This window comes from Aotus nancymaae, unplaced genomic scaffold (assembly GCF_030222135.1).
Source record: "Aotus nancymaae isolate 86718 unplaced genomic scaffold, 86718_ANA_hifiasm-v0.15.2.pri h1tg000016l, whole genome shotgun sequence".
Lineage (NCBI taxonomy): Eukaryota > Metazoa > Chordata > Mammalia > Primates > Aotidae > Aotus > Aotus nancymaae.
The window spans coordinates 12,537,515-12,559,927 of NW_026988428.1; the positions used below are offsets into that span (position 1 = coordinate 12,537,515).

Consider the following 22,413-nt stretch of genomic DNA (forward strand, 5'->3'; position numbering starts at 1 on the left):
TTGAGTGATTCTCGTGCCTCAGCCACAAGTAAAAACATCTAAACCAAATTGTTCCTTATCTTTTTCTTCTATTTGCCCAATAAAATGTTAGTTAATACACCGCCAAAGAAGAAAGGATACTGTACTATACTGCTTGCCCTGGGTTTGTTTCTCAGTTTTGCTGTCTATATAATGGTCATTATGAATGTCCTAATTGACAGATCCTTTTCATTATTTTATTTGAAGTTTGACTATCTGTAATATCACATACATTACAAATATAATAATGTATTTGATTATAAGTACCACTGTTTCCCTGTGCTAGGTGATCCATTTGTGAGTATACTTGTGTTATAACTATTAAGTACTCACTTTTATTTTAAAAAATACAGTAATTCATTTTTTTCTCAATGTTGGGATTTTTATGTTATCTAAGTCAGGTAGGGACAGCCTTAATTACTTATTAGAATATTGTGTTATATATTATTATTTTTAAATTTATAATTTTAACACTATTATTTCTCTTATTTGTCTGAGGTATGGGGACACTATTAGCAAATATTGGTAGTATGGCATTATCATATTTTTTGAGATAAAATTCATGTTTTTTATCATGAAATATATGAGAAACATTGTAGTAGATTAGAGAGTACCAACTGGGATCTGAAAACCTGTTCAAAGTGGCAAATCAGCTACTTGGGCTCTCAGTCCTAGTGCTATATAGAGCTATAAGCATGGCAAGACCTTTGGAGTCAGACAGATCTGACCTCAAATGTTGGATCTGTATATATGGAAAGCACCTGACAACAAGCCTGGCATATTTGCTTGATAAAAATGGTTGCCAAGTTAGTGTTAATGAGTTTTTGGATATTGAGTAAGTTATTTAATCTTTTTTAAGTTTCAATTTTATCTTTAAAATGAAATAATTGGAAAGAATAATTTGAGTGAGGGTATGAAATTATGTGTTCACAAGAGGGTATGTGGCCGAGTGACTAGAGGTAAATTCGTAACTATTCTAGCTAATAAAAGTTTGTGATCTGGTCATTTGTGTGCTAATTGCAACTATCATATATGATAAAAATAATTTTACTTGTTGTTTAGTACTCTGTTTTATGCCTTAAACTAAAATGTTCAAAATACAGAAAAATGATCTGTGTTGCTTAAGGATTTGGTGACTTTTAACTTTTCTGTAACATTGTCAGAATATGAATTTATACTTTCAAATTAAAAATGTATTCTGATTTTTTTTGCATTCTTATTTCTAAACTACTTTTTAGGAACTAGAAAATAAAGAAAAAAAGTTAAAGAATTTAGAAGATTCTCTTGAAGACTATAACAGAAAATTTGCTGTAATTCGTCATCAACAAAGTTTGTTGTATAAAGAGTATCTAAGGTATAGGTATTAGCAAAACTTTATAAATATAATTGCAGCATATTCTTGTTCATCATGAAAGTAACATAAAAATAATTGACATTTTGTTTTGTTCTTCCCTTCCGCTTCCTCCTTTCCAATTTTTTAAATTTTTTTTTTACTCTGGTAACTACTGTTAAGAACATGTTTATAGAGACAGTGTAGCATATTGATTACATTAAGCCTGGGATTATCCTGTCCGGGTTTGAATCTAGACTTTAATATTTGCTTTTAGTAAGAGGTTGAGCAAGTTGTTTCACCTATCTGTGTTTCAGTTTCCTTATCTGTAAGTGTCTTTGTAAGTAATACCCTTTTTATAGGATTGTTATAAAATGTAAGTGAATTATTAGATGAAAATGCCGAGACAAGTGTGTGGCACATATGAACAGTTTGTAAATGTTAGCTCTTGTTAGCATCATTCATCATCATCATCATCACCATCATCCTTGTTCATATATGTTTCTAGGGAACTAACATATTTCTCCTTATTCTGTCATCTTATCTATATCAATAGAATGATTTCCTTACTAGGAATTAGAATACCTGCTCAAAGGTGATTTAAACACTAAGAATAATTGTTACCTGACCTAACCAGAACCACAAAGCTAATTATAGGGCAGATCGTATTTGATGGTTGTTGTTATCACCTATGATGGTTGTAAAATAGCTGCATGAATTCAAAAAAGATGAAACTGTGCCCGTTGAGAAGAGCATTTTTATCCACATAGGTTTTGTTTTTAAATAAACATTTTTTTCTGGTGGTATCTGGCAGATGTTCACTCTGATCTCATTTGCTAGAATTGGGTCACATGCCCAAGTCTAAACCATTCAGTGGCAAAGAGAATGATACCAATATAATGAGTTTATCCCAAGAACATTACAGATGGTTGTGGAGTGCTCATGTGTAGACAAAATTAAAAAAAAATGAATTTGTATATAAATATGTTTTAAATTACTTTGGAAATTCAAAAGTAAGAATTTATAGTATACAACATGGTGTTCTGTATATGTATATACTATGGAAAGGCTAAATCAAGCTACTTAACATATGTATAATCTCACTTACTTGGGGTTTTTTTTTTTTTTTTTTAGAAAGAGTCTTGTTCTGTCACCCAGGCTGGAGTGCAGTGGTGATATCTTTGCTCACTGCAACCTCTGCCTTCCCTATCCAAGTTATTTTCCTGCCTCAGCCTCCCGAGTTGCTGGGATTACAGGCATGTGCCATCACACCTGGCTAAGTTTTTTATTTTTGGTAGGGATGGGGTTTTGCGATATTGGCCACGCTAGTCTCAAACTCCTGGCTTCAAGCAATCTGCCCACCTTGGCCTCCCAAAGTGCTGAGATTACATCATACTTTTTTTTTTTTTTTGTAGTGAGAACACTTAAAGTATACTCTCTTAGCAATTTTAAAGTATATAATATATGGTTATTAACTTTAGTCACTATAATGTACAGATCTCTTGAACTATTCCTAACTCAAATTTTGTGTCCTTTACACATCTTCTTTTAAGTCTAATTATTTCTGATGTGTTTGTATTCAAAATATTTTGTAAGCATTTAACACCCAAATTTGAGAGTGGGGTCAGAATGTTGGAATTTGATTTCTAGAATTAGTATGGGGTATTATTTTCCTACTTTTTTTCTAGTTTCAATAAAATATTGGTAAGATTCAGCTTCAATTATATTATAACCCTTTTAGTGGTGAATCAGGGAAGAACAAAAATTTGATAACTTTGTTGCCTTGCATTTATTTAAAAAATTTTAATTCTAGGCTGAACCCTTTTAAATTTAATTTTAATTTCTTGTGTTTTCAGATACTGAATAGCTATGATATCTCTTGTATTGAGAAAACTTTAAATTTGTATAATCTGAAATTTTCTTGTAAACATTTTATTAGGTTTACAGTGTTGTCTTTTTGTTTTGTTTTGTTTTTAGTGCAAAGGAGACCTGGAAAACAGAATCTAAAACAACAAAAGAGGAAAAGAGAAAACTTGAGGAGCAAGTCCAACAAGATGCTATAAAAGTAAAAGAATATAATGTTAGTAAAACATTTTTAACATAACTATACAGTATTATACAAACTAGGATCGCTAAATTCCACATGTAATATGGATGTGTCTTTGTGCAGAATTTGCTCAATGTTCTACAGATGGATTCGGATGAAATGAAAAAAATACTTGCAGAAAATAGTAGGAAAATTACTGTTTTGCAAGTGAATGAAAAATCACTTATAAGGCAATATACAACCTTAGTAGAATTGGAGCGACAACTTAGAAAAGAAAATGAGAAACAAAAGAATGAATTGTTGTCAATGGAGGCTGAAGTTTGTGAAAAAATTGGATGTTTGCAAAGATTTAAGGTACATCTGATTATTACTTTGCTGTTTCTGAGTATGAAAAATTTCAAATATGCAGAAGGTGGGATGGTATCAATAATGCTTATCACCTAAATTACTAGTTAACATTTATTAACTTTGCCATAATTACTTCTCTGGTTTTTGTAGGAATGTTTGAATTGCAGACATTCCTCCCCTAAATATTTTTGTACCCTTTTGAGAAAACCTTTTTTCTTTACATAACCATGGTAACTTTATTATACCTAACAAAATTGACAATGATTTTTTAATATTGCCTAATACCCAGATTTTAGTCACATTTCCTACATTTTCCAATCAAGGAATAAGCATTTGGATGTTACATGTCATACATCTTTTTAATGTAGGATCCTCCTTTTTTTCTCTGAAAAATGTTTGAAGATATATCTGACGTGTGTGTGTGTGTGTGTGTCTGTGTGTGTGTGTGTGATTTTACTTGTTTCTCTGTCCCTTCTATTACTAAAAGTAAGGTCAGAACCCTTGGTTAGATTCAGGTTTAAATATTTTTGGCAAGAATACCTCATAAGGAATGCTCTATACTTTATATTGCATCACTTCAAGAATATCTGCTTGTTCCATATTTTGTAATTGATTACTGTGTTAAGGAAAAGACAAGCAGACCAGGTGTGGTGGCTCACACCTGTAATTTCAACATGTTGCAAGCAGGAAAATTGCTTAAGCCCAGGTGTTTGACAACAGCCTAGGCAATATAGTGAGACCCCATCTCTACAAAAAGGTTTTTTTTCTTGTGGTTTTTTCAATTAGCTGGTTATGGTGGCACATGCTTGTAGTTCCAGCTACTTGGGAGGTTGAGGTGGGAGGATCACTTGAGCCCAGGAAGTTGGGCTGCAGAGAGTCATGATCATGTGCCACTGATCTCTAGCCTGTGCACCTATATAACAGAGTGAGTCTCTCTCTTTTTTAGAAATAAAAAAGAGAAGAAGAAGAAAAGACAACCTTATACCTCCATTATTAAGCAATTTAGTTAACTGGTAATATTTTGGTACCATCCAAATAACAAATTATGTATGAGTCCTAATGGTTTTAGCATCCACTGATAATTGTTGCCTAATTCAATTATTAGGAGTTGCAAACATTATAATTTTCTAGTTATATTATGCACTTACAGTTATTAACAGACATGCTTTTATAACATGAGAAATCACATATTTTAAAAATGGTTTTAAAATCTGTTTTGCTTTCAGTTGTATTATCTTGTATTATCTTTCTCAAAAGTGGCTAGTGCTTGACCAGAAAAAAAGGCATCAGCATAACTCAATGTATCTTTATTTACATAGGAAATGGCCATTTTCAAGATTGCAGCTCTCCAAAAAGTTGTAGATAATAGTGTCTCTTTGTCTGAACTAGAGCTGGCTAATAAACAATACAATGAACTGACTGCTAAGTACAGGGACATCTTGCAAAAAGATAATATGCTTGTTCAAAGGACAAGTAGCTTGGAACACCTAGAGGTAAGTTTGTGTGATCCTTGAACCTTGTGATATTAGTCATTTTTCTTCAATATCTTTGTGTTTGAATGGATTTGGCAGATTTTAGTTAAAGTTTTCTGCATTTACATAAATTTAGCAGAGATATAATTATCCATATTATTCATTCAGTTTAGTTATAAATATTTTGTTCTCAGGTATCAACACACACACGTGTTATCTATCTATAGTGGCAAAATGACTTCTGAATGATTATCTGGATCATTCTCCTGAGGTCACTTGCATGATTTAGCTGAATCAAACTTCTTTCAACCAGACATCAAAGAGAAAAAGGAGCATGAAACAGGTAGAATATTGTAATCAAAGGAAGGAAGCACCCATTAAGTACCCATCCCTTTCTCTTACCCCTGTACCCAGAGCAAACTATTCTCCTGTGGTCCCTGGATTTTGTTCTTTGGAATGGATGTAGCCGACAGTAACTGAAATGTTAAGGGCTCTTCCTGGACCATCGATGTACTTTGTAAATTCTCATCATTTTTTATTGTAGAAATACAAAAGACTAGAGTAGAATATCATAAGTTACAATCTGTGAATATGGTTCAGACCCTTTATAGTTCTCTTATAGCCACTTGAACTCCATACCTTTTACTGTGGACAGAACAAGTTCCTGATCTGTTCATCTTCCTCATCTGAAATAGGGGCTTATATCTTTTGGATTATTCTTATCTAAGATCCTCTCACAGGAGTAGAATAAGATCTAATTCTATTAGCTCAAAAGCTTTGCTGGCTCAGAGAGACACATTCAGTAAATGAAAACATTGTTCTGACTAGCTTTCTGGACTCTACTAAATTATGAGACATGTTTATCAATGTTACTTAGAAGTAGGCATTGATCAGTTTGCTTTTTGCTGCTTTGCCAAAGAGAGGTGATTATGTTAATTTTTATAGAAAATTCTGCCTATTTAGGTATGGTAATAATTTATTTTTTTCCATTCTCCATGTCCTTTGTCCTATCCTCTAGAACATTAGAAAATCCTAGTCGAGAGATGTCTTGTAGATAATGTATACATGAATGATTTTTAATGTTATCATTTTCCCAAATAATATTTTTTATCTTTCCTCAAGGTTTTTTTTTTTTTTTTAAGATGAAATCTCACTCTTTCACCCAGGCTGGAGTGCAGTGGCATGATCTTGGCTTACTGCAACCTCTGCCTCCCAGGTTCAAGCAATTCTCCTGCCTCAGCCTCTGAGTAGCTAGAATTACAGGCATGTGCCACTATGCCTGGTTAAGTTTTGTATTTTTAGTAGAGACAGGGTTTCCTCACGTTGGCCAGGCTGATCTCGAACTCAGCCTCCCAAATAGCTGGGATTACAGGCATGCACCACCATGGTTGGCTGAGTTTTTATATTTTTTATAGAGATGAGGTCTTGCTTTGTTGCCTGGGTTGTTCTCAAAATCCTAGACTCAAGTGATTCTCCCACCTCAGCCTCCCGAAGTACTGGAATTACAGGTGTGAGCCTGAGCCACTGCAATGGCTGATACTGACTTTTTCTTTTTCTTTTTGAGACAGAGTCTTGCTCTGTTGCCCAGGCTGGAATGCAGTGGCAAGATCTTGGCTCACTGCATCCTCTGCCTCCCAGGATCTTGGCTCACTGCATCCTCTGCCTCCCAGGTTCAAGCAATTCTTCTGCCTCAGCCTCCTGAGTATCTGGGATTACAGGAACGGGCCATCACGACTGGCTAATTTTTGTACTTTTAGTAGAGATGGGGTTTTACTGTGTTGGCCAGGCTTGTCTCGAACTCCTGACCTCAAGTGATCTAGCTGCCTCAGCCTCCCAAAGTACTGGGATTACAGGTGTGAGCCACCGTGATCGGCCATGTTGACATTTTTAATAGACTTTTTGTTTGTTTACTTGCTTATTATCTGCTGCCTTTCACACTCTGGCCAAATCTTGCCACCCCCTCACACCCACACCCACACACACATAGGCACTAAATGGGCAGAACTCTGAAGGCCAGAATTTTGTATTTCTTTTCATTATGAATATCTGTCATCTGTCGCTGATGGCATACTAGGATGCTCAGCAACTGTGTGCATGAAGGAAGTAAGCACTAGTTTTGTAAAGGTTGGAAAACTCTTGAGTATTCCAGCTTGGCCAAAAGGAATGTACAACTTTAGTGGCAGAAGCTAATACTCAGAAATTGAGTACATCAAAATCCTATGTTGGATAACACAGGATTTTGATGATTATTTTAAAATAATATTTTACAATTATATATATATGTGTGTGTGTGTGTGTGCATATGTATTAGTCCATTTTCCTGCTGCTGTGAAGAAATACCTGAGACTGGGTATTTTATAAAGGAAAGAGATTCAATTGACTCATAGTTCCACAGGGCTGGGGAGGCCTCAGAAAACTTACAATAATGGCAGAAGGGAAGAAAACACATTTCCTTTTCACATGGTGGCAGGAAGGAGAAGGAAGTGAGTGGAGCAAAGGGGGAAGCCCCTTATAAAACCATCAGACCTTGTGAGAACTTACTATCATGAGAATAACATGGGAGAAACCACCCCCACGATTCCCACTGAGTCCCTCCTACAATATATGAGAATGATGGGAACTACAATGCAAGATGAGATTTGGGTGGGGACACAGCCAAACCATATCAGTATGTATATGTATGCATGTATTTTACATATATATGTATATATGTATAGATATGTGCACGTATATGTATACATGTATTACATATATGTATGTATATGTGTATGTATTATATATGGAGGAAATTCTAATTTTGTAATCTAGATTGTGAGTTTTAAGGAGATGTTATGTTATTTTGTGCTATTGGTCTGAATTACAATATAGTTGCTTAAAGACATTTTTCTTTTATTCAGTGTGAAAATGCCTCCTTAAAAGAACAAATGGAGTCTATAAATAAAGAACTAGAGATTACCAAGGAAAAACTTCACACTATTGAACAAGCCTGGGAACAAGAAACTAAATTAGGTAAGTCTTATAACTCTAATAATATAAAATGATTAACATATAATAGTGAATATTTCTTATTTAATGTTCCTTTTTTATACTAGATTAAAATAAAATATTTTGACTAAAAAAAGAACTTTCTGCCCAGCAGTTTAACTTAGGCAGATGAATAATCCCATACTTACCCCCACCAAAGTTTGGTTTTCAGTTCTTAAGTTAGATTTGTTTCTAATGAAATTATATATGTTAAAAATTAATGACTAAGCATTAGCTACTTTGAACCATTTAACAATTAAAACTGATGATATTTTAATAATGATATTATGATTTCTTTTACTTAATGCAAGTTATATTAGTTATATATCATTTGATATTTTTAAATTAAAAGATCACCAGGAAACATCAAAGAAAATTTGAAAAGTTGTATTTCTCATAATTTCATTACTATATTACTGTATATTTTTGCTGCTATATGCTTACATATTTTATATATTTTAAATTATTATAAACATTGTTCTATACTGTATTTAGATAGTAATATCAAAAATATTTTTGTGGCTTGGCATGGTGGCTCATGCCTGTAAGCCTAGCACTTTGGGAGGCTGTGGCGGGCAGATCACCTGAGGTCAGGAGTTTGAGACAAGCCTGGCCAACATGGTGAAACCCCATCTCTACTAAAAGTATAAAAATTAGCTAAGCATGGTGGCAGGCGCCTGTAATCCCAGCTAGTCAGGAGGCTGAGGCAGGAGGATTGCTTGAACTCAGAAGGCAGAGGTTGCAGTGAGTCAAGATTGTGCCACTGCACTCCAGCTTGGGCAACAAGAGCAAGACTCTGTCTCAAAAAAAAAAACAACTGTGTTTTATTCATCACACTTGTAAATACTTATGCAATATCCTACTGTGTTTGAGTGATTAACTCACTACCCTTTAATATTTTTGCTATTGCTTATAATGCCACAGTGAACATTTTCATGTATATCTAACAGAGATATTACTGTTTCAGAAGGTGTTAAAATCTTTAGTTTTCCATATTAATTTTTCAAGTAGTTATCCTGGTTTGTAGGATTTTCATAATTTTATCTCATACATTGTGCTTCATAATTTTCAAATAAATTTGCTGCTTTGGATGAGGTATTTTCGTTTGTTTGTTTCCTAAACCTTAGAGCTATTCAAGGTTTTTATTACTACATACAACTTTTCTCTTAAATTGGTAATAAGACACTTGGTTTAGAGAAGCCTAACATTGGGAAATCTTAGATAAGCTACTTTTAGAAATGAAATTTTTAGCTCAATAAGAGATTAAATATGAATTGGCTTTTGTGTAGTATTTACATGGAAGAAGATATCATTTAAATGAAGACCTAAAAGAGTATTTCATACAATTTTAGTAGGTTCTTTTTTATTTCATCATCTTTATTTTTAAAAAATGCTGAATTCCCTACAGGAATTCTTTAATTTTCATGTGTCTTAATCCATTCCATATAAGGATTTATATCACCAAAGTTTTAAGAGTGTTTCTCTATTCCCTGTTGCCTTTATATCTTTGTTTAAAAATGTCACATCATTAACTTTTTTCATCTAGGAATTTATTAGTGTTTGGCTGTTGTGCTCTACCCTCTCTTTAAGAAAACTCCAAACCCAAGAACATATAAGATGGCTAATCTGCTTCAGCCCCTGTAATGTGCTTTTCTCTTCTTATCAGAGTTTAGCACAGTGCAGAATGGAGAAGGACTCCTTTATATATTGGCATTTAGTGCAGTATTTTTCTATATGGTGCCTAAGATTATTTGAATGAGTCTTTATTCCGTAATGAACTGATTTACTAACACTCTTAGCTCCTGTTAGTGATCCATTATTGTTAGGTACTTGATTACTGCTTCCATTAGCTATTCTAAAATAATAAATTTAAAAGAGAAATACAGAACATAATGAAGCACTTTTTAAAGCCAAGATAGAGACCTTCTTTTTTTTCAGGAAATATATATTACTTTGAGAAAACTCAGTTATAGAACTTGAACTTATAAAGCTGGAAAAATAGGAGGGGGCATTACTGGTATTGTAAAAGGCTGTTTACAAAATGAGTTGGTGCTGAGTTGCTGCTTTGTTCCTTTAAATAATTGGTTATCCTAAACACACATGAATTTTAAGTTGCTGAAAAGCAAAACACTCTACCAAATTTTGTTTTTTCTGGACTATGTTTGTTATACAAAGCAAAAGTATGTTTTCTTCCTCCTCCTCAAAAAATGTCTAACTAACCAATGACATTCCTATGCGATGCCTTTTTATGGTAAATTGGCTTTTAATTCTCTTTCCATTTAGCCACATACTTTTGTGTCCAAAGACAAGCTAAATAACTACATATATATGATTAAGGCATAACAACTAATAAAAGACTGTAAAATATTTGATATTAGGTCTGTATTGATGTTACAATCACAGCAGAAGGGAAAGCAAACACGTTTCCTCTTTACATAGTGGCAGGAAGACTATCACAAGAATAGCATGAGGGAAACCACCCCCACAATTCAGTTACCTCCCACTGAGTCCCTCCTACTATATATGAGGATTATGGGAACTAAGATGCAGAATGAGATTTCGGTGGGGACACAGCCAAACCATGTCAGTACAAAGACCAAATAATACTCATAGTTAGACAAGATTATATTTGGTAGAATCTATCAATCATATGGCTTCACATTTTTCTTTTAAGCTTGGCTCTATGAAACTAAAAATGAAATCATTGCACTTATATTCATAGTCACTTTGCTTTACTGCATTGCTTCTCATACAGTTTATCTCCTTTCAGTAAAATGTTTACTTGCCATTTTAGAAATTTATTATATGTGATACCTCTACACTAAGTCCTTTATGTTGTTAGTTCCACAGTTCTATGAGGGAGGAATAGGTGTTTTTTTCTTGAATCGTTTGATTGATGAAGAACATTAAGTTCCACAGAGATTAAATGGTATAGACATCAAACAGTCAGGAAATAACAGAGCTGAGATTAGAGCCCAGGTTTGATAGAATTCAGAAAGCTAATGTGCTTTCCATAGAACTATACTGCTTTCTTATATACAACATCTAAAATATCTGAGATAATTTTAATATAAACAACATGAGATTGACTTAAGTATTTTATTGCATATAGGTAATGAATCTAATATGGATAAGGCAAAGAAATCAATAACCAACAGTGACATTGTTTCCATTTCAAAAAAAATAACTATGCTAGAAATGAAGGAATTAAATGAAAGACAGAGGGCTGAACATTGTCAAAAAATGTATGAACACTTACGGACTTCATTAAAGCAAATGGATGAACGTAATTTTGAATTGGAAACCAAATTTGCTGAGGTTTGATATAAGTTTTATCATACAATTAGAGAATAAGAATTAGTCTTGGTAGATATTGTATTATTGTTAAGAGGTTTGTTTGTATCTCTGAAATAGCTTATTAATATAGTGCTGTGTTTCATGTAATGAATACATAAAAGATTTAAATCTGAATTGTTTAAAACAAAAGCAGGTATTTCTGTAAGTTCTTGTTTCTCACCAATGTTATATTGTTAGATTTAATATATGAAATGTTATTTACTAAACAATGGAATTGCCTTTCACCACCATCCCTTCATTTAACAAATATTTATTAATTGCCTATTACATGTCAGACCCTTTGTTGGGACTGGGAATACAGCAAGAAACAAAATAAGACAGTAATCTCTACTTTCAGGGACTTTACATTCTAATTGGAGGTTTTATATTTTTTTGATTTGGTCAGAATCATTAAACTGCATGACAGTAAATATAGTTTGCAAGTATTTAACAATTTATGATTAAACACAAGTCTTACAGTGGTTGCATACCTTGAGATTTAATGTTTTCCAAAGCATTTATATCATTTTTGTTTTAACTATGTCACTAAATCTATATGAATAAGATTTTATTAACTCATTTGGCTTTATTTGTAGATAATATAATTGAAATAAAATATAATGAGCAGATTTCATGCTAAGCAAAGTAAGAATATTACAAGTTCAGATATTATTATATAATGAGTTGCCTAATAAAAATGACTTTTGGTGGATTGGAATATAACCAGAGTTTCCATAATTTGTTTCTGATTCTTTCATCTTTTTACCCTCCTTCAGTCTGTTCTTAACATTTCACACTCAATTTAGTATCTGGACTAAGGTCAAGTAAAGAGGATTACAGTACTTTATAAGCTAAATTACATGGAAAACCTCACCTAAAACTGATGTATCTGAACATTTTTTGTTACATTTTCTTAGCTTACCAAAATCAATTTGGAGGCACAGAAGGTGGAACAGATGTTAAGAGATGAATTAGCTGATAGTGTGAGCAAGGCAGTAAGTGATGCTAATAGGCAACGGATTCTAGAATTAGAGAAGAATGAAATGGAACTAAAAGTTGAAGTGTCAAAGTAAGTGCATATAAACATTTTAGTCATTTGACTAGATGTATCTCCCCTAATTTGTCTTTGAGAAGCCCAATTACAAGTATACAAGGATAATATTCGTAGTGGTAATTGACACTGATTTCTTTTTATTAGAACAGGATTGAGTAATATTAAGATTGGTTTTAACAGGGTTAAATAATAATATTAATGAGGATAATATTTTTAAAGAGGAAGTGACTTCTCAAGATTTACATTTTTTAGAGTTCAGGAATATTATTGCAGAAAGGTCCAGTTCTTTCACATACTGATTTTTTGGGAAAGAGGTGATGGATAAGGAATGTTATTTAGTGTATTTAAACCTAAATTTCTTCACTTTAATAAGGGAATAATAGTACGTCTTCTACTTGGTTCATAAAGTTGCTGTAAGATATGATAAAAAATTGAGATTTTGATTTAGTTTACATTTATTGGGCATTTACTATGTACTAGGCACTGTGCAAGTTACTAAACTTGTACAATTATACTTAACCTTGAGGTTATATTTTGTTTTTATTTTATGTGAAGAAATATTTCCTGCTAGTTTAGAACACAAAATACATATAAGGAGTAAATACTGTGTGCCAGCTATGCTGTATTTTCATTCTCTTTTGTAATTAGGTCATACTTCAGTAGAAAAGTATAAGGACCACTTAGTTAATCTGTCAAGCATAAATTGTAAAAGTATTTTATGGCCTACTCATAAAAATATAGCCATTCCTTTGGAGCCTGATAGTTCTCTTGGGAATATCAATTTTTGACATCTTTTTCACTATGAAAGACCCTTTTGTAAAAAAATTGGTCCTTTCTTCTCTTGGACCTCTTTTGATATAAACTAACTATAATAGTTCATTTAAATCATATTTTGTTGGGCCGGGCGCGGCGGCTCACGCCTGTAATCCCAGCACTTTGGGAGGCCGAGGCGGGTGGATCACGAGGTCAAGAGATCAAGACCATCCTGGTCAACATGGTGAAACCCCATCTCTACTAAAAATACAAAAAATTAGCTGGGCACGATGGCGCGTGCCTGTAATCCCAGCTACTCAGGAGGCTGAGGCAGGAGAATTGCCTGAACCCAGGAGGCGGAGGTTGCGGTGAGCCGAGATTGTGCCATTGCACTCCAGCCTGGGTAACAAGAGCGAAACTCCGTCTCAAAAAAAAAAAAAAAAAAAAAAAATCATATTTTGTTAATAATGCAACTGGCAATGAGAGCATCTGATCAGTATGAGGAAACCTGTCTTATCTGTAACACTGAACTAAAATAATTCTAACCCAAAGCGAAGAAACTTTACATTTTGCTTTGCTTGTGTTGGCTTGTCACAGTATTCATAAGGGAATTTGAAGGAGTTATTACCATTAAACTATCACTTGTTTTGTAGTTTTATTAAATGCATGTTTTGTTTCTTTTCTCATTTCTGATAACTTGTAGATTAAAACATACATTAATCCATTTAAGGATTTTAGAAATTTTATATTTCTGTATTCTTAACTGTGTGATGGTATTAGATAAATGTACTAAATACCTTATCCTAGCATATTCCAAATTATGACAATAAATGTTTTATGGAAAAAAGTGTGGGACAGAAGTTCTTTGGCCATATATATTTGGAAAATGCTATATAGTAAGTATGATTTGAGATAATTATATATGGTAGAACCTCTGAGAGCACTGAATATATGTTATGAATAGTCAAGGGGGAGGAGGGATGTTGGGGAATGAAGGTTTTTTTTATATATAGCAAACATGATAACCTCTCATGGAATTATGTTCCATGAAACAGTTTAAGAAACCCTGTTTTAATGTTTCATATAAAGAAGAGATAGATGCTGAAAATGAATGGCTTTTTGGAAAAGGGTCTAGAAATTCTTAAAGTTGGTATTTACTTAGAAAGTGTACTTAATTGTTCCTGAAATATATTATTATTTCCTAGACTGAGAGAAATTTCTGATATTGCCAGAAGGCAAGTTGAAATTTTGAATACACAGCAAGAGTCTAGGGAAAAGGAGGTGGAGTCCCTCAGAATGCAACTGCTAGACTATCAGGTATGTGCAGTATTGGCTCTTCTATCCACTTTTTTTCCTAAATTTACAGTAGATGTAGGGAGTGGGATGTGTTACACTTTCTGTTTGTTTGTTTTGAGATAATGTCTCATTTGTTGCCCAGAGTGGAGTTCAATGGCACATTCAAGGCTCACTGCAGCCTTCACCTCCTGGGCTCAGGTGATTCTCCCACCTCAGCCTGTTGGGCAGCTGGGACTACAGGCACGTGCCGCCATGTCTGGCTAATGTTTTATTTTTTTGTAGAGACAGGGTTTCACCATGTTGCCCAGGCTGGTCTTGAAGTCCTGGGCTAAAATGATCTGCCCTCCTTGGCCTACCAAAATGCTGGGATTACAGGTGTGAGCCACCATGCCAGGCCAGTGTTACATTTTTAATCAGAAGATACACCAACCAGAGGCTGTTTTCTTGTTAGTTGGAACCTAATTAGAAAACTCTTTAATTTGAAATACTGTTCAGTAATCCAGTTCAGCATTTAAATGCAAATAGGTGAATTGTGCTACTGATCAAAATTAGGATGCTGAGAAAGAGTAATTAGTAAATCTTTAATAACAATATTTTCTCTTGTATTTATATGTAGCTTTTTACATATTCTTACATTATATATGTTGGGAATTATAAAAACATACACATTGTCTGAATCAGTGGAAGTTAAAAGAAAAACAGTAACATACCCACTGTTATTCAGGTACATTTGGATTTTAAGTTTGATTCTTGGTTTTTTTCTTTTACAATTCTTTGGTAATTATTTGTGTTAAAGCAAAGTTGGATTTTGTAGATATCATGTGCCACTCTTTTAAAACTTTGTTTAGTAAATTGTGATTTTAAATCTGTAATAAACTTCATTGGAAAACTTGAAACTTACTACAAATATATATATTTTTCATATTAGGCACAGTCTGATGAAAAGGCACTGATTGCCAAGTTGCACCAACATAATGTCTCTCTTCAACTTAGTGAGGCTACTGCTCTTGGTAAGTTGGAGTCAATTACATATAAACTGCAGAAGACGGAGGCTTACAATATACGCTTAGAGCAGAAACTTGATGAAAAAGAACAGGCTCTCTATTATACTCGTTTGGAGGGGAGAAACAGAGCAAAACATCTGCGCCAAACAATTCAGTCTCTGCGACGACAGTACAGTGGAGCTTTACCCTTGGCACAACAGGAAAAGTTCTCTAAAACAATGATTCAACTACAAAATGACAAACTTAAGATAATGCAAGAAATGAAAAATTCTCAACAAGAGCACAGAAATATGGAGAACAAAACACTGGAGATGGAATTAAAATTAAAGGGCCTAGAAGAGTTGATAAGCACTTTAAAGGATACCAAGGGAGCCCAAAAGGTAAACATTTAAACTTGATTTTTTTTTAACAGACAAGGTCTTGATCTGTTGCCCAGGCTGGAGTTCAGTGGTGTAAACATAACTGGAACTCCTGAGCTCAAGTAATTCTCCAGCCTCAGCCTTCTGAGTAGTTGTAGCTGGGAGTACAGGTGCACACCACCATAGCTACCTAATTTTTTAAAATTTTAAAAGTTTTTGTAGAGACAGGGTCTCACTTTGTCACCCAGGCTGGTCTTGAACTCCTGACTTCAAGTAATCCTCCTGCTTTTGGTCTCTCAAAGTGCTGAGATTACAGGCATGAGCCACCATGCCCAGCCAATTTTAAATTCATTGTCTTCAAAAGAGTTACATAATAATTTCTTAATATGTGCCTATATAAAAAATGCTTAAGACACAATCAAATTCCAATTATGATTCATTAATTTAGATTTTGTAACTTAGCAGTGTTGGCTATTTGAATGTCTATTATTTGTAAAAATAAAATTAGGCTTTTCTAACCAAAGATTTTAGTGGGAATCTTCAGATTGTATAATACCAAGGAATTTTAAATACTGTAGAAAAATTTATATTAACTGAATACTAACTATAATTATTCTTAAACATTGTAGTAGTTATCAATTGATTTCTGCTGTTCATAATTATCTTTGATTTAGAAGTAGTGGGCCCACATTTATTTTTAATATAATTTGGTTTTATCTTTATTTAGAAAGAATTGAATGAAAAATAATTATCTTGCAACTACATCCTATTCTCTAGGCTAGAAACATTTAGGATTTCTGTTTTTGAAAGTAATATTAATTGAATACTAATTATAATTATTCTTAAACATTGTAGTAATCGATTGTTTTCTACTGTTCATAATTATCTTTGATTTAGAAGTTGTGGGCCTATATTTATTTTTAATAAAATATGGTTTTATCTATTCATTTAGAAAGAATTAAATGAAAAATAATTACCTTGCAACTACATCCTATTCTCTAGGCTAGAAACATTTAGGATTTCTGTTTTTGAAAATAATATTAATGTTTCAATGACCTACTTATAGTCAGTGTTCAATAAACATATAACAAATGAAAAAATGAAAGTGAATGTTAGTGATGTCCATTCCAATATAATTTGAAGATTTTATTGTAAATTCCCACATTTGTAGAAAAATCAATGGAAATCCTAAATAAAAATTTGTCATGTGGCTTGAGAAAAGATAACATTGTCTTATTTTACTTTAGAATGCCCATTACTTTCAATTAAAATCATTATGATCAATGGAGGAATATTGTTTGTTGATATGACATTTATATTTGTATATATAAATTGTAAATCTTAGGTAATCAACTGGCATATGAAAATAGAAGAACTTCGTCTTCAAGAGCTTAAACTAAATCGAGAATTAGTCAAGGATAAAGAAGAAATAAAATATTTAAATAATATAATTTCTGAATATGAACATACAATCAACAGTCTTGAAGAAGAAATTGTGCAACAGAACAAGGTTTTATTTTATATTTATTTTCTGTTTTCTAAGATTTTAAATAAGAATATTGTACAAATGACTATGTTATTCTTCTAATTGAATTCAGCTTCTATTACTAATGATTATGTAATAATTTGTTTCTTATTTTCTAAACTATTCTGAAAATTTATATTTAGTTTTTATAACATTAGTCTTAAAAAGGGCAATATATAAGCAACCTCATTGATAAGTTAATTTTTATTTTCATATTGGTTATTTGACTTTTCACAGTTCCAGGTTTCTACTGGCTCTCACTGACAGAGTAAGAAGGCAGCTCGTTATAGAATAAAGTGTGTGCTTCAGAGACAGATAAAATTCATCAGACATATAACTGTCTCAGAGATTGTTCCCTCTGCTTAAATTGTTCTTACCATAAATACCTGTGGTGTTTACATTTTCAGTGCCTGAAGGTCTTAGCTCAAATGTCTTACCTTATCAGTGCATCCTTCACCAGCCACCTAAGATACAACAGTAAATTCTACTATCAAGATTCCCTAAATAGAGATTATCTTAATTTTTCTCCATAGCACTTGTAACCTTCAGGTATATTACGTACTTACTTGTTTTTTATTGACTGTGTCTCCTTCACCAGAATGTAAGTTCCATGGTGACATGGACTTGGTTTTGTTTACTGCTGTGTTTGTACTGCCTAGAATGATGCTTGGTACATAATATATATAATTAAATATATTTTGGATGGATAGATGAATGGATGGATGGATGGATGGATGGATGGATGGATGGATGGAGAGATTTAAATCACATCTGCCTTTCTGCCTTTCTTACTTCACATGTGCTTTTCTCTGTGATCTTACACAAGTTACTTCACCTCTCTGAGTTTGTATTATTTTTCATAAAAGGAAAATAATTACAGTTTCATCAATGTGTTGTGAGGATTAGATAAGAAAATATATATAAAATGCTTGTTATGTGCCTGATGTCTTTGTGTATGTGTCTGACACAAATTGTCTTTTGTTAGTTTCATGAAGAAAGACAAATGGCTTGGGATCAAAGAGAAGTTGACCTGGAACGTCAACTAGACATTTTTGACCGTCAGCAAAATGAAATACTAAATGCGGCACAAAAGGTATGAATGATTAATCTTGTTTGCTATTCTGTAGCATGGTCTAGAGTGTTAATTCACAGAAATATTTCCTATATCAGACATAATTTTAATTGGTTATATTTGTATATATTAATTGATCTTATATTTGTATATTTAAAATATGAGGGGTTTAATCTATGTTTTATCATGCAGCTGTAAAAGTTAATATTGTTATTTTCAATGCTGCAACTGCTTTTTTAAAAACTCATACTATTTGTTAATAGTTTGAAGAAGCTACAGGATCAATCCCTGACCCTAGTTTGCCCCTTCCAAATCAACTTGAGATCGCTCTAAGAAAAATTAAGGAGAACATTCGAATAATCCTAGAAACACACGCAACTTGCAAATCACTTGAAGAGGTAATTAGAAGAATTTGCATTTTGATTCGTGTATTCTTTGGAATGTTTGTGGGGGGATGTTAAATAATGTTTCTTTATGAGGACGATGCACAGAATGATGAATCTGTTGCTAATTTCACTCTTTTTCTATTCTCCTATAATGTTTCTAACAGCCAATAATGAACAGCAGATATGGTTAATTTGAATTCACTATTTAGTTATGACTTGTTACCTTTAGGTACACTGATCAGCACTAGCATGAAAGGAAACAAAAAGCATTTAATTGTAGCTTTACGAACAATATATTATTTTCCTTTATATGATCTTTTCTTATTTTTTTGGTTTTATTTTGAAGTGCATGTTACATAATCTATTAATCAATTTTGAGTTCATTCCTTTTTATGCATGGTTAAAGGGTTGAAGGTAAATTAGAAATTACTTTCTGTTTTAACCTAGATCTTGATTTTGATTAGTAGGTGATCAAATCTGTCATCTTTATTAAATTATTTGGAAAATAATGTAAACTGAATATGATTTTCATTTTAGTTTCCATCTAAATATATTAACTCCAAATACATTTTAAAATATATGTAAAGGAGTTTTTCAAGTAAAATTGTACATTTTTAATCAGTTCAGGAAACTTAGATTTTCCTCAGTAATTGTAAGATTTGTCATTTATGTGAATTGCCACTGAATTGCTTAATTTAAAATACTCACCTTAATCCTCTTGAAGAGTAAAAATTTTTCTAGTTTTTTTTTCTGCTTTGTCTTAATAAACTGCAGGTTTTATAGTGCTAATTTATTGACTTGGGCCACTAAAATTCCAGTTTTGTACTTCACTGACTTGTAGATTAGCCTTCTAATGCTCTGCTAGTCAATGGACCAAAATAAAGGAAATAATTTATTACATGTTCTTCCTTAATCTAGCACAACCACACATTTATACTTCTAAACTCTAAAATCTCCATAAAGTACATTAATTAAATTTTATTTATGTCATAACAGTGAAGTTTCTAACATATGTAATCCTCTTATAAATAAACTATGTAAATAACTGCTGTCAATTAGAAATAGTTTAACCTTATTAAGTATCAAATGGCTATTGTACATATGATGTGAAAAATAAAGTGAAATTTTTTTTGCTAATAACTAATCTAAAGTTCAGCTGAAGCATTTTAAAGGAAAAAAGATATTTTAATGATTTATTGTGATTTAATCATTGCAGAAGCTAAAAGAGAAAGAATCTGCTTTAAGGTTAGCAGAACAAAATATACTGTCAAGAGACAAAGTAATCAATGAACTGAGGCTTCGATTGCCTGCCACTGCAGAAAGAGAAAAGCTCATAGCTGAGCTAGGCAGAAAAGAGATGGAACCAAAATCTCATCACACATTGAAAATTGCTCATCAAACTATTGTAAACATGCAAGCAAGGTTAAATCAAAAAGAAGAAGTAGTAAAGAAATATCAACATCTTCTAGAAAAAGCCAGAGAGGTATTTTATTATATTATGAGTTTGCAGTTTTATGTATTATGTTTTTTTAATCCAATGCTAAATATTATTTTGCCCTAAAGTGGTAGTTCTTTTCTTGCTTTCAAATGATTCTATTAACGAATTGTTACTTGCATGTGATTGGATTACACCTCCATGAGTAAAACTGGCAGTTTGTGTATCTTTCTCTTATACACTGACTAAACCAGGAGTAGTTGTCACGGTGAAATCGTGATTTTGAAAAATATTTTAATTGAGTTTATATGTGAGGACTGAGGTAATAGCGTGGAATAAAATATGTCACACTGGTAATCAGTAGAAATCAGATTTGTTAGAACTTTGTGGGGAAAAGCTAACATTTTATTTTTTCTAGAAATAAGTTAAAAGATGATAGATACATGTTATTCCAATGTTAAGAATATGTTATGAACTGAGATAGGACTTGTCAACTTGAACATTGTGTGAGGGGACATGCATGCTGCTCTAAATATGTACATACATAGAGATACTGTTTCTTCCTCATCTCAAAGGAATTTTAGAAGATTAAAAAGAAAATATATAAGGTCTTCAAAATGTGAATTTATTTTAATTACAACTTAGGATATAGTTTCGATTTTCTGTAAAACAGGAGCAAAGAGAAATTGTGAAGAAACATGAGGAAGACCTTCATATTCTTCATCACAAATTAGAACTACAGGCTGATAGTTCACTAAATAAATTCAAACAAACGGCTTGGGTAAGATTCTAAGAACTTTGTTCTATTTATTATTGATTTTTGAGACCATGTAATTTAAAATTCAGTGCTCTTCTTTTTTGGGGAAGTCACCCTACCTTTTTGTTGCCGAAATAATCTGAAAACGTAGTTCTGATCATTTTTCTTCCTAGACCCAACTCCTTCTGTACCTCACACAAAGTTATGTTTATACTCTTTAGCCATATGCTTGATCTTCTATGAACCTACTTACCTTTCTTTTCAAATTCTACTCACTGTAAGTTTACCTATAACTAACTTCTTTTCATCTCCGAAATTCAGCTCATACTTGCCTCTTTTGATCATTCTGTTTCATATGTGTGAAATGACCTGTCATCTTTTAATGTTTTTCATGTATCTTTTAATGTTTTTAATGTAATTAGCATGTTTGAGCCTTACCTCATTAATTCAGTTAACATTTATTGATCTCCTGCTACATACAGATATTTTGCTAGCTATCGTAAATATAAAAAATAAGGTATTTCTTTCCTGTCTTCTTTAAGCCTTCATTGCCTATTAAATCATTAAATTTTAGATACTATATTTTGATCATTTGAGGAACTAAATTAAAAATATAGAATAAGTATGGCATTGAATTATGCATGCCTATTGCTAACATATTCATATTTCATAGGATTTAATGAAAGAGTCTCCCACTCCAGTTCCTACCAATAAGCATTTTATTCGTCTGGCCGAGATGGAACAGACAGTAGCAGAACAAGATGACTCTCTCTCCTCACTCTTGATCAAACTAAAGAAAGTATCACAAGATTTAGAGAGACAAAGAGAAATCACTGAATTAAAAGTAAAAGAATTTGAAAATACCAAATTACGGTAAGTCTCCAAAATGTATTGTAAAAATAGGCAATGGTAATAATAATATAATGAAGATAAGCATAAGTGTTTGCTATGCCAGGAACTGTTCTAAGACTTTTATGTATATTGTCTCATTTTTATCCTCAGGACTACTGATTATATATGTTATCATTTTCACCTTTTTCAGAGAGGATATGGCCTCAGGAATGCTTAATAGCATGCCTGGAGAAGATGGGAAAGACATAATTTGAAACTAGTCAGTCTGACTCAAAAGCCAATACAGATTCTTTTCCAGAATCTCATTTTTACCTTCTTTGAGCCTCAGTTTCATATTATTTATCA

At 32.5% G+C, this 22,413-nt stretch overlaps 1 protein-coding gene across 5 annotated transcripts in view; it reads left to right on the forward strand.

The window, feature by feature from the left end:
- Positions 1–22,413, forward strand: part of CEP290 (centrosomal protein 290) — a 90,605-nt gene that overhangs the window by 31,486 nt on the left and 36,706 nt on the right. For all 5 annotated transcript variants that reach the window (XM_064376908.1, XM_064376910.1, XM_064376909.1 and 2 more), the window contains 15 exons: positions 1,257–1,372; positions 3,326–3,428; positions 3,519–3,749; positions 5,063–5,236; positions 8,113–8,224; positions 11,352–11,557; positions 12,493–12,644; positions 14,588–14,699; positions 15,607–16,062; positions 17,387–17,551; positions 18,552–18,659; positions 18,902–19,036; positions 20,241–20,507; positions 21,133–21,240; positions 21,890–22,089. In XM_064376908.1, coding sequence (XP_064232978.1) covers positions 1,257–1,372; positions 3,326–3,428; positions 3,519–3,749; positions 5,063–5,236; positions 8,113–8,224; positions 11,352–11,557; positions 12,493–12,644; positions 14,588–14,699; positions 15,607–16,062; positions 17,387–17,551; positions 18,552–18,659; positions 18,902–19,036; positions 20,241–20,507; positions 21,133–21,240; positions 21,890–22,089 — 2,645 coding nt within the window. The remainder of the gene's footprint in view (positions 1–1,256; positions 1,373–3,325; positions 3,429–3,518; positions 3,750–5,062; positions 5,237–8,112; positions 8,225–11,351; positions 11,558–12,492; positions 12,645–14,587; positions 14,700–15,606; positions 16,063–17,386; positions 17,552–18,551; positions 18,660–18,901; positions 19,037–20,240; positions 20,508–21,132; positions 21,241–21,889; positions 22,090–22,413) is intronic.